The 14,783-nt window shown below is 40.9% G+C and overlaps 1 protein-coding gene across 1 annotated transcript in view; it reads left to right on the forward strand.

Moving 5' to 3' along the window:
* Positions 1-11,098, forward strand: part of rundc3b (RUN domain containing 3b) — a 171,912-nt gene extending 160,814 nt beyond the window's left edge. The window contains exons 10-11 of the mRNA XM_070881341.1: positions 306-424; positions 9,248-11,098. Coding sequence (XP_070737442.1) covers positions 306-424; positions 9,248-9,393 — 265 coding nt within the window. The 3' untranslated portion in view covers positions 9,394-11,098. The remainder of the gene's footprint in view (positions 1-305; positions 425-9,247) is intronic.
* The last annotated feature ends 3,685 nt before the right edge of the window (positions 11,099-14,783 follow it).

Below are 14,783 nucleotides of genomic sequence, written 5' to 3' on the forward strand. Positions count from 1 at the left end.
GACACAACTGTGGAAAAAAGAATCTGTGTTTGAGGCATAGCCAGCAAATGAAAATAAATCCAAACTAATACACACATTTTAGGAGGAGACTAACATTTTTAAAATGGGTATTTCTAAGTGCATCTTACCTAGTCATCTGCTATGTAATATTTGAAATCTAGAAATGTTTTTGTGTGAAATATTTTCTTCCAGTTTAGATGAGTGATCTGCAACGCTTGTAATTTAAAGACTTGACTATTTGTTTAACATTATTTTCACACAGTCTTGGCGAGCTTCCAAGGTGTTGCTGTGATTTGTCTTTGCAGGCACAGTTTTCAAAGTTTGGAGCAGCTCTCAGCAGAGATCAGTCTTTCTTCAACTTCACTAGATCCATTGCACCCACAGAAAGAGGGGGAGGGAAGGCATGGAAACTCAAAAAGTGACGGTAACATAAAAAACAAATTATCGCAGCATTGATGTCCTGACCTATGATCAGCAGTCGTCATATTGCGCCTTAAATACATTCGGGTGCAATATCTGTGCAGTCAAAAACCTGTTAGCATTCAGAGTGAACAGGATGTCATCTGTCCATAACGTATGTCCTAAGGTGCACAGTATAAAGTGTTGAATTTAGCGTAGCCCTAATAAGCCCAGCATAAACTGAAGCATAGGCATTTATAAATTACTGCAGCTAGACTAGCTGATTTACTGGGACCAGTGTATGACAATCCCAACACATTCCTGTATTCACCTCACCATTTCTTCCCCAATGACTGCAGTTACTGTTCCCATGGAGAGTAGATTCACTGTTACCATCCCATAGATATATTGGTGGACTGATGGCACAGTAAATTAGAATGGAAGAATAGAGTCATATCCACAATCCTGTATGTGTTCCCAATATCAGCCAAGAGCAAGTGCAGCATTTCCTCCCGGAGGAGGAATCTGAGCGAGAGCTATCTGGGCTGCTGTCGCGCAGTTCGAGAGGCCAGTTTTCAGCGAATGTCATCCACTAAACCTTGTGACCAGGGATCTTGAATGGCATGTAGGCCCCTTAGAAGAAAATCAAAAGTAATTATCTAAGTTTTTCCCACCTCTACTCCCAAAATCAAAATTAGTAGCTCAGCATGTATTTAAAAAAATTCATTCTCAGAATGTAGACATCACTGACAATGCTGATGTTTATTGAATTTTTGCCCAAGGAACATAAACATCCAATGTAAAGAAATGAGCAATAGTGCAATGTCAAGAAACCAAAAACAGCATAAAAAGAAGACTAATCTCATTATAAAGCCAGTCGGGATTGTTTTAAAAGTCCTTCCAATGGGCTATAGTTTGTTCTAACTTTAAAAGTATACAGTGCTGGTCTGGCTCCAAAGGTGCAGCTTATCAATGCTCCTGATGCAGCAAGGACATGGTCTAAATGAATGCTGCAGTGGGGCTTGTGCCATAGAGCAGCAGCAATTTCTTGTACCCCAGAAAACTTGGGGAAGGTGCAAACCAGGCACTCATCCTGATTTTTTTTTTCTCTCCCTCTGCAACCCGTTTGTGCCACTAGCACATGGGAGCAGAATTTCAGCCCTTTACGGTCTATGAAAATTTCTGTATTGCTACCCAAACATGTTTAACCTGAATTCAACCAGATGTTCTAATTGGAGTGTTACCGCATATATTTTAAACAGGTTGGTGTCGGCATTTAAAATAATGCCAGTTGTAAAATTGGAACCTAAAGGCAGCAGTTGGAAAAATCGTTTTCCTGACTGAAAAAAAAAAGGAGCGAGAGAGAAAACGGGTAACTATAGACCAGTTAGCCTGACATCAGTAATGGGGAAAATGTTGGAATCAATCATTAAGGATGAAATAGCTGTGCATTTGGAACGCAGTGACAGGATCGGTCCAAGTCATCATTGATATATGAAAGGGAAATCATGCTTGACGAATCTTCTGGAATTTTTTTAGGATGTAACTAGCAGAGTGGACAAGGAATGACCAGTGGATGTGGTGTATTTGGACTTTCAAAAGGCTTTTGACAAGGTCCCGCACAAGAGATTGGTGTGCAAATCTATTGGGGGTAATGTACTGATGTGGATAGAGAACTGGTTGGCAGACGGGAAGCAGAGAGTCGGGATAAACGGGTCCTTTTCAGAATGGCAGGCAGTGACAAGTGAACTGCCGCAGGGCTCAGTGCTGGGACCCCAGCTCTTTACAATATACATCAATGATTTGGATGAAGGAATTGAGTGTAATATCTCCAAGTTTGCAGATGACACTAAACTGGGTGGCGGTGTGAGCTGTGAGGGGGACGCTAAGAGGCTGCAGGGTGACTTGGACAGGTTAGGTGAGTGGGCAAATGCATGACAGATGCAGTATAATGTGGATAAATGTGAGGTTATCCATTTTGGTGGCAAAAACACGAAGGCAGAATATTATCTGAATGGCAGCAGATTAGGAAAAGGGGAGGTGCAACGAGACCTGGGTGTCATGGTTCATCAGTCACTGAAGGTTGGCATGCAGGTACAACAGGCGGTGAAGAAGGCAAATGGTATGTTGGCCTTCATAGCTAGGGGATTTGAGTATAGGAGCAGGGGGAGGTCTTACTGCAGTTGTACAGGGCCTTAGTGAGGCCTCACCTGGAATATTATGTTCAGTTTTGGTCTCCTAATCTGAGGAAGGACGTTCTTGCTATTGAGGGTGTGCAGCGAAGGTTCACCAGACTAATTCCAGGGATGGCTGGACTGTCATATGAGGAGAGACTGGATCAACTGGGCCTTTATTCACTGGAGTTTAGAAGGATGAGAGGGGATCTCATAGAAACGTATAAGATTATGTCGGGACTGGACAGGTTAGATGCGGGAAGAATATTCCCGATGTTGGGGAAGTCCAGAACCAGGTGACATAGTCTTAGGATAAGGGATAGGCCATTTAGGACTGAGATAAGGAGAAATTTCTTCTCTGAGAGTTGTTAACCTGTGGAATTCCCTGCCGCAGAGAGTTGTTGATGCCAGTTCATTGGATATATTCAAGAGGGAGTTAGATATGGCCCTTACGGCTGAGGGGATAAAGAGGGGAAGGGGTACTGAGGTTGACTTATCAGCCACGATCTTATTGAATGGCGGTGCAGGTTTGAAGGGCCGAATGGCTACTCCTGCACCTATTTTCTATGTTTCTATGAACACTAACCATTTTAATCTGTGCATGTGTTAAATAATGCTTTGGGTGATAAAATAATTAGGAGGAAATGAAACCGGAATAAAAGTTTTGAAATTACTTGGTTGTATTTGATAACTTTGTAGTTGTTTTCCTTTAATTGTAGATGGGCTGTGTACGTTCAAGTTTACAAGAGAGTTGGTCAGATGAATTCCTCAAATTCTTGAATTATTTCCAATAACTTGCGTTAATTTATGAAATGCAGAGTAACTTTGTTTATAGGAATTAATTTTAAGCAATAGAGGCTTTGTGCTTACAGACTATATTGGGTACTACAGAATAACATGAATCTAGGTACTGTAGTACCTTCAACACGGGGAATATCCCCCAAGACCTAGAATCGTGAGGCTATCAGTAGATTAAAAGAACAAAAGACAGACCCCAAACTATGATGTGAAAATTCGGCAAGCTAATTAAAGCTTGGTCGGAAAGATACATTTTGAGAAGGCATTTAAAGGTCAAGTAGAGTGGCAGAGAGGTTTATGCAGAGTGTAGAGACCACTAAAGACTCTGCCTCTAATAATAGGATGAAGTCAGACGATTGAAGGCTGGGTTGGGGATGTAATGCTGGAGGATATTTCCAAGATGGAGTGGGTGCCAGATTTGAAGACAAGTGTAGGAATTTAAATGTCAATACATTGAGAGATAGAGAGGCAATGCAGGTCGGTGAGGATGGGTTGGCAGAAAACGTAGGGACGTCCCATCTGTGCCTGCATACAGGATTTAGTGCCATCAATCCTTTAATAAATTAGTGAGTTAATTACATAGAAACATAGAAACTAGGTGCAGGAGAAGGCCATTTGGCCCTTTGAGCCTGCACCACCATTCAATAAGATCAAGGCTGATCATTCACCTCAGTTCCCCTTTCCTGCTTTCTCTCCATACCCCTTGATCCCTTTAGCCGTAAGGGCCATATCTAACTCCCTCTTAAATTATATCCAATGAACTGATATCAACAACTCTCTGCGGTAGGGAATTTCACAGGTTAACAACTCTCTGAGTGAAGCAGTTTCTCCTCATCTCAGTCCTAAATGGCTTACCCCTTATCCTGGACTTCCCCAACATCAGCAACATTCTTCCTGCATCTAACCTGTCCAGTCCTGTCAGAATTTTATATGTTTCTATGAGATCCCCTCTCATTCTTCTAAACTCCAGTGAATACAGGCCCAGTTGATCCAGTCTCTCCTCATATGTTAGTCCTGCCATCCCGGGAATCAGTCTGGTGAACCTTCGCTGCACTCCCTCAATAGCAAGAACGTCCTTCCTCAGATTAGGAGACTAAAACTGAACACACTATTCCAAATGAGGCCTCACTAAGGCCCTGTACAACTGCAGTAAGACCTCCCTGCTCCTATACTCAAATCCCCTAGCTATGAACGCCAACATAACATTTGCCGCCTTTACCACCTACTGTACCTGCATGCCAACTTTCAATGACTGATGTACCTTGACACCCAGGTCTCGTTGCATCTCCCCTTTTCCTAATCTGTCACCATTCAGATTATATTCTGCCTTCCTGTTTTTGCCACCAAAGTGGATAACCTTACATTTATCCACATTATACTGCATATGCCACTCGTTTGCCCACTCACCTAACCTGTCCAAGTCACCCTGCAGCCTTTTAGCGTCCTCCTCACAGCTCACACCGCCACCCAGCTTAGTGTCATCTGCAAACTTGGAGATATTACACTCAATTCCTTCATCCAAATCATTAATCTATCTTCTAAATAGCTGGGGTCCCAGCACTGAGCACTGCGGCACCCCAATAGTCACTGCCTGCCATTCTGAAAAGGACCCGTTTATCCCGACTCTCTGCTTCCCGTCTGCCAACCAGTTCTCTATCCACGTCAATACATTACCCCCAATACCATGTGCTTTAATTTTGCACACCAATCTCTTGTGTGGGACCTTGTCAAAAGCCTTTTGAAAGTCCAAATACACCACATCCACTGGTTCTCCCTTGTCCACTCTACTAATTACATCCTCAAAAAATTCCAGAAGATTTGCCAAGCATGATTTGCCTTTCATAAATCCATGCTGACTTGGACCGATCCTGTCACTGCTTTCCAAATGTGCTGCTATTTCATCTTTAATAATTGATTCCAACATTTTCCCACTACAGATGTCACGCTAACCGGTCTATAATTACACGCCTTCTCTCCCTCCCTTCTTAAAAAGTGGTGTTACATTAGCTACCCTCCACTCCATAGGAACAGATCCAGAGTCGATAGACTGTTAGAAAATGATCACCAATGCATCCACTATTTATAGGGCTACTTCCTTAAGTACTCTGGGATGCAGACTATCAGGCCCTGGGGATTTATCGGTCTTCAATCCCATCAATTTCCCTAATACATTTTCCCGCCTAATGAGGTTTTCCTTCAGTTCCTCCTTCTCACTAGACCCTCGGTCCCCTAGTATTTCCGGAAGTTATTTGTGTCTTCCTTCGTGAAGACAGAACCAAAGTATTTGTTTAACTGGTCTGCCATTTCATTGTTCCCCATTATAAATTCGGCTGAATCTGACTGCAAGAGATCTACGTTTGTCTTCACTAATCTTTTTCTTTGCAAAAGCTTCGATAGATATGTGAAATCAGTTTTTATATTCCCCACAAGCTTCCTCTCATACTCTATTTTCCCCCTACTAATTAAACTCTTTGTCCTCCTCTGCTGTGTTATAAAATTCTCCTAATCTCAGGTTTGCTGCTTTTTCTGGCCAATTTATATGCCTCTTCCTTGGATTTAACACTATCCTTACTTTCCTTTGTTAGCCACAGTTGAGCCACCTTCCCCGTTTTATTTTTACTCCAGACAGAGATGTACAATTGTTGAAGTTCATCCATGTGATCTTTAAATGTTTGCCATTGCCTATCCACCGTCAACCCTTTAAGTATCACTCGCCAGTCTATTCTAGCCAATTCACGTCTCATACCATCGAAGTTACCTTTCCTTAAGTTCAGGACCCTAGTCTCTGAATTAACGGTGTCACTCTCCATCTTAATAAAGAATTCTACCATATTATGGTCACTCTTCCCCAAGGGGCCTCGCAGAACAAGATTGCTAATTAGTCCTTTCTCATTACACATCACCCAGTCTAGGATGGCCAGCCCTCTAGTTGGCTCCTCGACATATTGGTCTAGAAAACCATCTCTAATACACTCCAGGAAATCCTCCTCCACCGCATTGCTACCAGTTTGGTTAGTCCAATCAATATGTAGATTAAAGTCGCCCATGATAACTGCTGTACCTTTATTGCACGCATCCCTAATTTCTTGTTTGATGCTGTCCCCAACCTCACTACTACTGTTTGGTGGTCTGTAGACAACTCCCACTAGCGTTTTCTGCCCTTTGGTATTCCGTAGCTCCACCCATACAGATTCCACATCATCCAAGCTTAATATCCTTCCTTACTATTGCATTAATTTCCTCTTGAACCAGCAACGCCACCCCACCTCCTTTTCCTTTCTGTCTGTCCTTCCTAAATGTTGAATACCTCTGGATCTTGAGTTCCCAGCCTTGGTCACCCTGGAGCCATGTCTCCGTGATGCCAATTACATCATAATCGTTAACTGCTATCTGCGCAGTTAATTTGTCCACCTTATTACGAATACTCCTCGCATTGAAGCACAGAGCCTTCAGGCTTGTCTTTTTAGCACCCTTTGCCCCTTTAGAATTTTGCTGTAATATGGCCCTTTTTGCTTTTTGCCTTGGGTTTCTCTGCACTCCACTTTCTATCTTTTGTTTCTGCCCCTATTTTACTTCCCTCTGTCTCCCTGCATAAGTTCCCATCCCCCTGCCATATTAGTTTAACCCCCACCCCCCAACAGCACTAACAAACACTCCCCTAATATCATTGTAATATTTCATTGTATTATTTAGTTATGATTTGTCTATTTTACACATAAGGAAAGTAGCTAATCAAAATTATGTGCTTGAGTTTTATACCAAATTGAAAGTAAAGATTGTGTTTTATTTACAATAATTTTTTATTTATGTAGTGCCTTTAATGTAGCAGAACATCCCAAGGCGCTTCACAACACATTAGATGTTGACCATTGAGGGAAAGAGAAAAAAACGTGAGAAGGAAGTGTACAAAGAGGTTACAGGCCCGGGTCTGAAGCGGCAGCCAAAATGTGCACGCAGATAGGCACAGGCGGAAAAAATACATTCAAATTACATTGTAAATAATACAATAAGGAGTATACAATAGTAAAATCAGTATAATGAAGATTAATTATAATTAAATGAAATTAAATAATATATACCATAATTATAAATTAAGATACAATTAGAAAATCAGGAATTGAATCAAATTAAATCAATTATTCTTCAGGAAATTGTGTTAGGGAAATTGATGGGATTGAAGGCCGATAAATCCCCAGGGCCTGCTAGTCTGCATCCCAGAGTACTTAAGGAAATGGCCCTAGAAATAGTAGATGCATTGGTGATCATTTTCCAACAGTCTTATCGACTCTGGATCAGTTCCTATGGACTGGAGGGTAGCTAATGTAACACCACTTTTTAAAAAAGGAGGGAGAGAGGAAACGGGGAATTATAGACCGGTTAGCTTGACATCAGTAGTGGGGAAAATGTTGGAATCAAACATTAAGGATGAAATAGCAGTGCATTTGGAAAGCAGTGACAGGATCGGTCCAAGTCAACATGGATTTATGAAAGGGAAATCATGCGTGAGAAATCTTCGAGAATTTTTTGAGGATGTAACTAGTCGAGTGGACAAGGGAGAACCAGTGGATGTGGTGTATTTGGACTTTCAAAAGGCATTTGACAACGTCCCACACAAGAGATTAGTGTGCAAAATTAAAGCACATGGTATTGGGGGTAAAGTATTGATGTGGATAGAGAACTGGTTGGCAGACAGGAAGCAGAAAGTCGGGATAAACGGGTCTTTTCAGAATGGCAGGCAGTGACTATTGGGGTGCTGCAGGGCTCTGCTGGGACCCCAACTATTTACAATATACATCAATGATTTAAATGAAGGAATTGAGTATAATAGCTCCAAGTTTGCAGATGGCACTAAGCTGGGTGGCAGTGTGAGCTGGATGCTAAGAGGCTGCAGGGTGACTTGGACAGGTTAGGTAAGTGGGCAAATGTATAGCAGATGCAGTACAATGTGGATAAATGTGACGTTATCCATTTTGGTGGCCAAATCAGAAAGGCAGAATATTATCTGAATTACAACAGATTAGGAGAAGGGGAGGTGCAGCGAGACCTGGGTGTCATGGTGCATCAGTCATTGAAAGTTGTCATGCAGATACAGCAGGCGATGAAGAAGGCAAATGGTATGTTGGCCTTCATAGCTAGGGGATTTGAGTATAGGAGCAGGGAGGTCTTACTGCAGTTGTACAGGGCTTTAGTGAGGCCTCACCTGGAATATTGTGTACAGTTTTGGTCTCCTAATCTGAGGAAGGATGTTCTTGCTATTGAGGGGGTGCAGCGAAGGTTCACCAGACTGATTCCTGGAATGGTAGGACTGACATATGAGGAGAGACTAGATCGACTGAGCCTGTATTCACTGGAGTTTAGAAGAATGAGAGGGGATCTCATAGAAACATATAAAATTCTGACGGGACTGGACAAGTTAGATGCAGGAAGAATGTTCCCGATGTTGGGGAAGTCCAGAACCAGGGGTCACAGTCTAAGGATAAGGGGTAAGCCATTTAGGACCGAGATGAGGAGAAACTTCTTCACTCAGAGAGTTGTTAACCTGTGGAATTCTCTACTGCAGAGAGTTGTTGATGCAAGTTCGTTAGATGTATTCAAGAGGGAGTTAGATATGGCCCTTACGGCTAAAGGGATCAAGAGGTATGGAGAGAAAGCAGGAAAGGGGTACTGAGGTGAATGATCAGCCATGATCGTATTGAATGGTGGTGCAGGCTCGAAGAGCCAAATGGCGTACTCCTGCACCTATTTTCTATGTTGCTATTCGTTTTCTTTAAGATTGATTCCCTGTCCAGTGATTCAATTAATCTTGAAGAACCAATCACTGTCCTCAATCCTTGTGATGTCATTTTATTACTTTTTATTTCTCATTTTATTTATAGGGAAGGAGGATACTCCCTCATTACTTGGCCTATGTGGATCACTGACCTCCATGACGAGCTACAAATCTCTTACAAGCCTCAAGTCAAGTGAATGTCTTGCAAGTCCTAATGCTGAGATTACAAGTCCAGGGCTCACCCCATCTTAGGAAAGATGTAATTAGCAAAGTCGGGACGAAGCTGGCATCTTGTGTGCACTAAAGTGACATTCCAAACATTCGCCAAATCCTGAACTATGGAAACTTGAATAGGTCCAACTTGATTTTATTTAAGCAGAAAATCAACTGAAAATGCACTTGTTTACTGTGCTTTGCCGTACCTTCAGCATCTGCAGAAGGCTTTGGCCATTTATGCAGGGTGCTTTACTTGAATGGGTTTGCTTTGGAAATGATTCCAGATATGCAAAGCGTCAGCGTGACAGCTTGTGTTGAGATTTTTTTCTCTCTCTCTATAAATGTCTGCTTTAAGAGGTCTTTCCTCTTGTTTTAAAAAAAAAGCATTATAATTCTCTTTGCTTGTTTGCTGCTCGAGTTACTTTGCAGAAGCCTGAAACACTGAGTTTGTGAATTTATGGATCAAAGAGGTTGTCCAAATGTGCAATTGATTTTATTGCTTGCTTAAAAAGAAAAGCTGCTACTTCTACTAGAGATTTTAAAGTGAAAGTGTTCTCTGTTCCTTGTTCTAATTAAGGTTGCAGACTTCTAGATGTATTTCATTCGCTATTGTATTTACTTTTTGGGAGAATTTCCATCTAGCTTTTTACATTCTGACTGCTTGGATCAAAGCCATTTTCCACAGACCTGCCAGCAAAGGTGATGTCTAGTTTTTGTTGTTTTGAATTATTTGACTAACTTGATACAAGAAGCCTTTAACAGTCTGACGGGGCTTAGGTATGTGGGCTGGATTTATTTGTAAGTTTTAAGTACCCATTTATTCGAAGAGAATGTAAATGACAGTAAGCACATTTGGTGGTGGTACCAATTTTATGCAATTGCCAGGAGGCTGTGTGTGCTCGTCCATTGATCCCAATCAGGAACAAGTACTGGTAATTCAGGCAGTCCTGCACCTATTCCACTGCTGTGCTTAATAGTGTAATTGTTTTGTTCCAGTGTACCTACATCAGCAAAATGATATAATTTCAAACATAGTTTCTTGCTCTTATGAAGAAAAATGATCCAAAATTTGACCACCTCAGTAATGACTGTTTTGCAACAAATGATAACAAATCACTGATTAAATATATTAAGGAACGGTGGGTGCCAATTTTGTTAAAGATGCATTTAAATATGTTGCAAAGAGAACATTGCCACATGTATAAGGTGCACTTTTCAAATCGTGAAAATAATTGAATAGTTCATTGTAATTAACAAGGAATGAACTTTTCCAAGACTTTCAATTTTAAATTGAAAGTTACATCTCAGTCTTTGTCCTGGTACATGTATGTTCATCACTTTGTCAATTTCTGTGCGATGTTTTACTATAAATGCCCTAAAGTCACAGCGATTCCTCACTATTTAACTTGCTGTTACTTTGAACTGTTTATACACAAGACTAATTAATCACAAGGGGTCTTTTATGACATCTTTTATTTTTTAGTGTTGGCATAATTGTGTAACCCTACTTTTAATGTTTACTTTTAAATACAATCCCACTGTATCAGTAAGCATTTTATTCTGTATTGAACTAGTGTTTAAACTGCTGGTACTATGTACATAATGCATGATGAGTCTGTTTTCTTTCAGCACCAGTATGTGTTCACAGGGTAAAAAGATAAAACTGAACAATGTCAAACTTAACGTGTTTTAATTTTTGTCTTGATAATTTATCATGAGTGACTTAATAAATGCATGTATAATAAAGTGAAACCAATAGCTTCTGCAGTTCGGTCATTTATATATAACTTTTAAACCTTTAGGCTTCAGCTGGAACACGATTATGCATCTCTCACTGATTTTATTATCAAGTACTGCATGATGTGCATGGACTGAATGTCCCAGATTTTGCGATCAGCGGTGAAGGAACAGCACTGGCGTTCACTGCGCTCACAGCTCGCCGGGCTTTTGAGCGGCAACCTATGGCAACAAGATCCACTTCAGCGACGTGCTCTGCTGGGAATCTGGGACTGTATGAGCAGGTTAAGCAATAGCTTGCCTCTTCAACCAATCGAACTGAAGAATCTTCACTGACATGCAGAGTCTAAACCAGGAATTATAAATTAGAATATTAAATTAAAATATTAAATTAAATGTAAAATAAAGTGAGGGAAAGAGACAAAGAAAAATTTATTTTTTTATTTTTTTAAACTCAATTCAAATCTGAAGGAATGAGACTCTACACTTGTATAAAGTTAATTTTCAGTGCCAGAATTGTCTTATCACGCCTTTAAAAGTTCACTTGCACCTGAATGCACAAGCCATAACTTTTTTTCTGGCATGTTTATTGGGCAAGTACAGCAACTTCATGCCCTTACATTGAGAGACTCAGCATTGAAATCAGTGAGATACTGGTGTAATGCAGCTTGTAGAGGAGTAGAGCAAATTACATAACCTATAAGAAATTGGAGCAGGAGTAGGCCATATGGCCCCTTGCACCTGCTCTACCATTTAATACAATCATGGCCGAAGCGATCATGGACTTGGGTCCACTTCCCTGCCTGCTTTCCATAACCCTTTATTCCCTTGTCATTTAAGAAATTGTCTATTTCTGTTTTAAATTTATTCAATGTCCCAGCTTCCACAGATCCACAACCCTCAGAAGAAATTTCTCATCTCAGTTTTAAATGGGCAGCCCCTTATTCTAAGATTATGCCCTCTAGTTCTAGTCTCCATCAGTGGAAGCATACTCTCTGCATCCACCCTGTCAAGCCCCCTCATAATCTTATATGTTTCAATAAGATCACCTCTCATTCTTCTGAATTCCAATGAGGCTCAACCTTTCCTCATAAGTCAACCCCCTCATCTCTGGAATCAACCTTGTGAAGCTTCTCTGAACTGCCTCCAAAGAAAGGATATACTTTCATAAAAAATATGGAAACCAAAACTGCACACAGTATTCCAGGTATAGCCTCACCAATACCCTATAGGACTGTAGCAAGACTTCCCTGCTTTTATACTCCATCCTCTTTGCAATAAAAGCCAAGATTCCATTGGCCTCCTTGATCACTTGCTGTACTTGCATACTATCCTTTTGTGTTTCATGCACAAGTACCCCCAGGTCCTGCTGTACTGCAGCACTTTGCAATCTTTCTCCATTTAAATAATAACTTGCTCTTTGATTTTTTTTCCTGTCAAAGTGCATAACCTCACACTTGCCAACATTATACTCAATCTACCAAATTTTTGCCCACTCACTTAGCCTGTCTATGTCCTTTTGCAGATTGTTTGTGTCCTCCTCACACGTTGCTTTTCCTCCCATCTTTGTATCAGCAGCAAACTTACGTTACACTCGGTCCCTTCCTCCAAGTCGTTAATAAAGATTGTAAATAGTTGGGGTCCCAGCCCTGATCTCTGTGACAGCCCACTTGTTACTGATTGCCAACCCGACAATGAACCATTTATCCTTTGTTTTCTGTTCGTTAGCCAATCCTCTATCCATGCTAATATATTACCCCAACCCCGTGAACTTTTATCTTGTGCAGTAACCTTTTATGTGGCACCTTGTCAAATGCCTTCTGGAAGTCCAAATACACCACATCCACTGGTTCCCCTTTATCCATCCTGTTCATTACATTCTCAAAGAATTCTAGCAAATTTGTCAAACATGACTTCCCCTTCATAAATCCATGCTGACTCTGCCTGACCGAATTTTGCTTTTCTAAATGTCCTGCTACAGCTTGGACAGTAACTTCAGGATTTCCACATTTAAATGCACACATGTGGACGCTAGAAGTTGCTGTCCAATTTACTCCACAATAACGGCGAGCACTGATAGAAACATAGAAAATAGGTGCAGGAGTAGGCCATTGTCTCACCGTTATTCCTAACTGAAAATCCAGGCTACTGAATGAGTTTGTTGGACGATGTTGAGTAGTCTATACATGCAGCTTAAATTTAAAGAGCGGAGTTACAGCACCTGCTTTGCAGAGACTGCTGGCAGTTCAAAGAAGGAATGTAGCTATTGCTTTTTTTAATAACAAATGAGCAAGAGGAATGTTTTTTTAAATAAAGCACAATTACAAATAATTTCGTGATGCAGCAATTCCCCTTCAATTGACACTACATTCCAATTATGTTAATCCACACAGTTCAAATCAAACAGTACGACAATTTATATAGTGCTTCTTGTTTAAAAGAACATCTCTGGGGAAAGGGCCATTTTACCAATGGTATGTAACCTTGGTGTTTCTTTCAACTCTAAGCTGAGATTGCTACTCCACTTCTAATCAGTCAAGATTCCCTTCTGTCACCTCCAGAACACTGCTCACTCAGCCCATCTGGTGCTGAAACCACCGTGCACTGCTTCAAAATCTTCGTCCTCAATTTCAAATCTCACATTCCGACATAGGTAATATTCTTCCGCCAAATATTCCAGCCCGCCCCCCCATGTCCCTCCGACCATTACTTATTGCCTTCCATCCTCTTCATTCCATCATCAGACTCATCTTTATACCATCAAGAATCTGCCCTATAAAAGCTTCTGAAAACCCATCTCTTGGACAATGTCATTAGTCTTTAACCTCATCCCAAATACATTGCTTTGTTCATTTGCTCATGCCCCTCCACTGTAAATGTATTGAATACTCACTTATTACCAACATTTAAATTCTGATCTCATGTATACTATGGTGGGTTAACATGGCAAAATTAGCAGTGACAATCATGAACTGGACTTGTCCCTGCCAGTCATAGCCAGCAGCTTTCAGATCTTAGAGCCTATAATAACCTCCCTAACAAAAGATGCAATACTTTTCATGTCCTAAATTCCCCTCAAGATCATGTTGAATTCCATTGCACTTCAAATTTATTATGGGATCGAAACTTTTCTCTTACAAACTAACCGTTTATGACCACAGGATATGTAAAAAAAAAGGGAGAGTGGTAGGAGGGGGAATAACTACTAACCAAGCAATTTTAAAATTGAACTTTGGTATATTTGTATATCCTTTGCATCCTTGTGTCTTCACTATTTCACATCAAGAACCTGCTCATTTAGGAATATAGGGCTGGAAATTCATCAGCCTCCCACCGTGTTTTTTGGTGGAAAACATTGGGGTGGGTAATTCATTGAAGTCTTCCGCAGGCGGTTTTGAAATATCGCTGGGGAGCAGACCGCTGGCATGTAAGACTGGAAAAAGCACATCTGCCAGAGTTTGGTCACAACGGTGACCTGTAAATGGGGGGAAAAAAAAACAAGGAAAAACCTGTCGTCGCAGTCCTAGGAACAGTGATAGGTATGAAACCCTGCAAAAAGGTGTGGAAGTTTTTAATTTTTAAATTCTTTTGCAGTGATTCACTCAAAGGTCTGGTGAATATTTTGTGATTTTTAAAACATTTTTGGAAAGTGTTTTCCCCCCTCCCTATGCCCAACTCACAGCGGTAAT

The sequence above is a fragment of the Pristiophorus japonicus genome, chromosome 5, assembly GCF_044704955.1.
Source record: "Pristiophorus japonicus isolate sPriJap1 chromosome 5, sPriJap1.hap1, whole genome shotgun sequence".
Taxonomy (NCBI): domain Eukaryota; kingdom Metazoa; phylum Chordata; class Chondrichthyes; family Pristiophoridae; genus Pristiophorus; species Pristiophorus japonicus.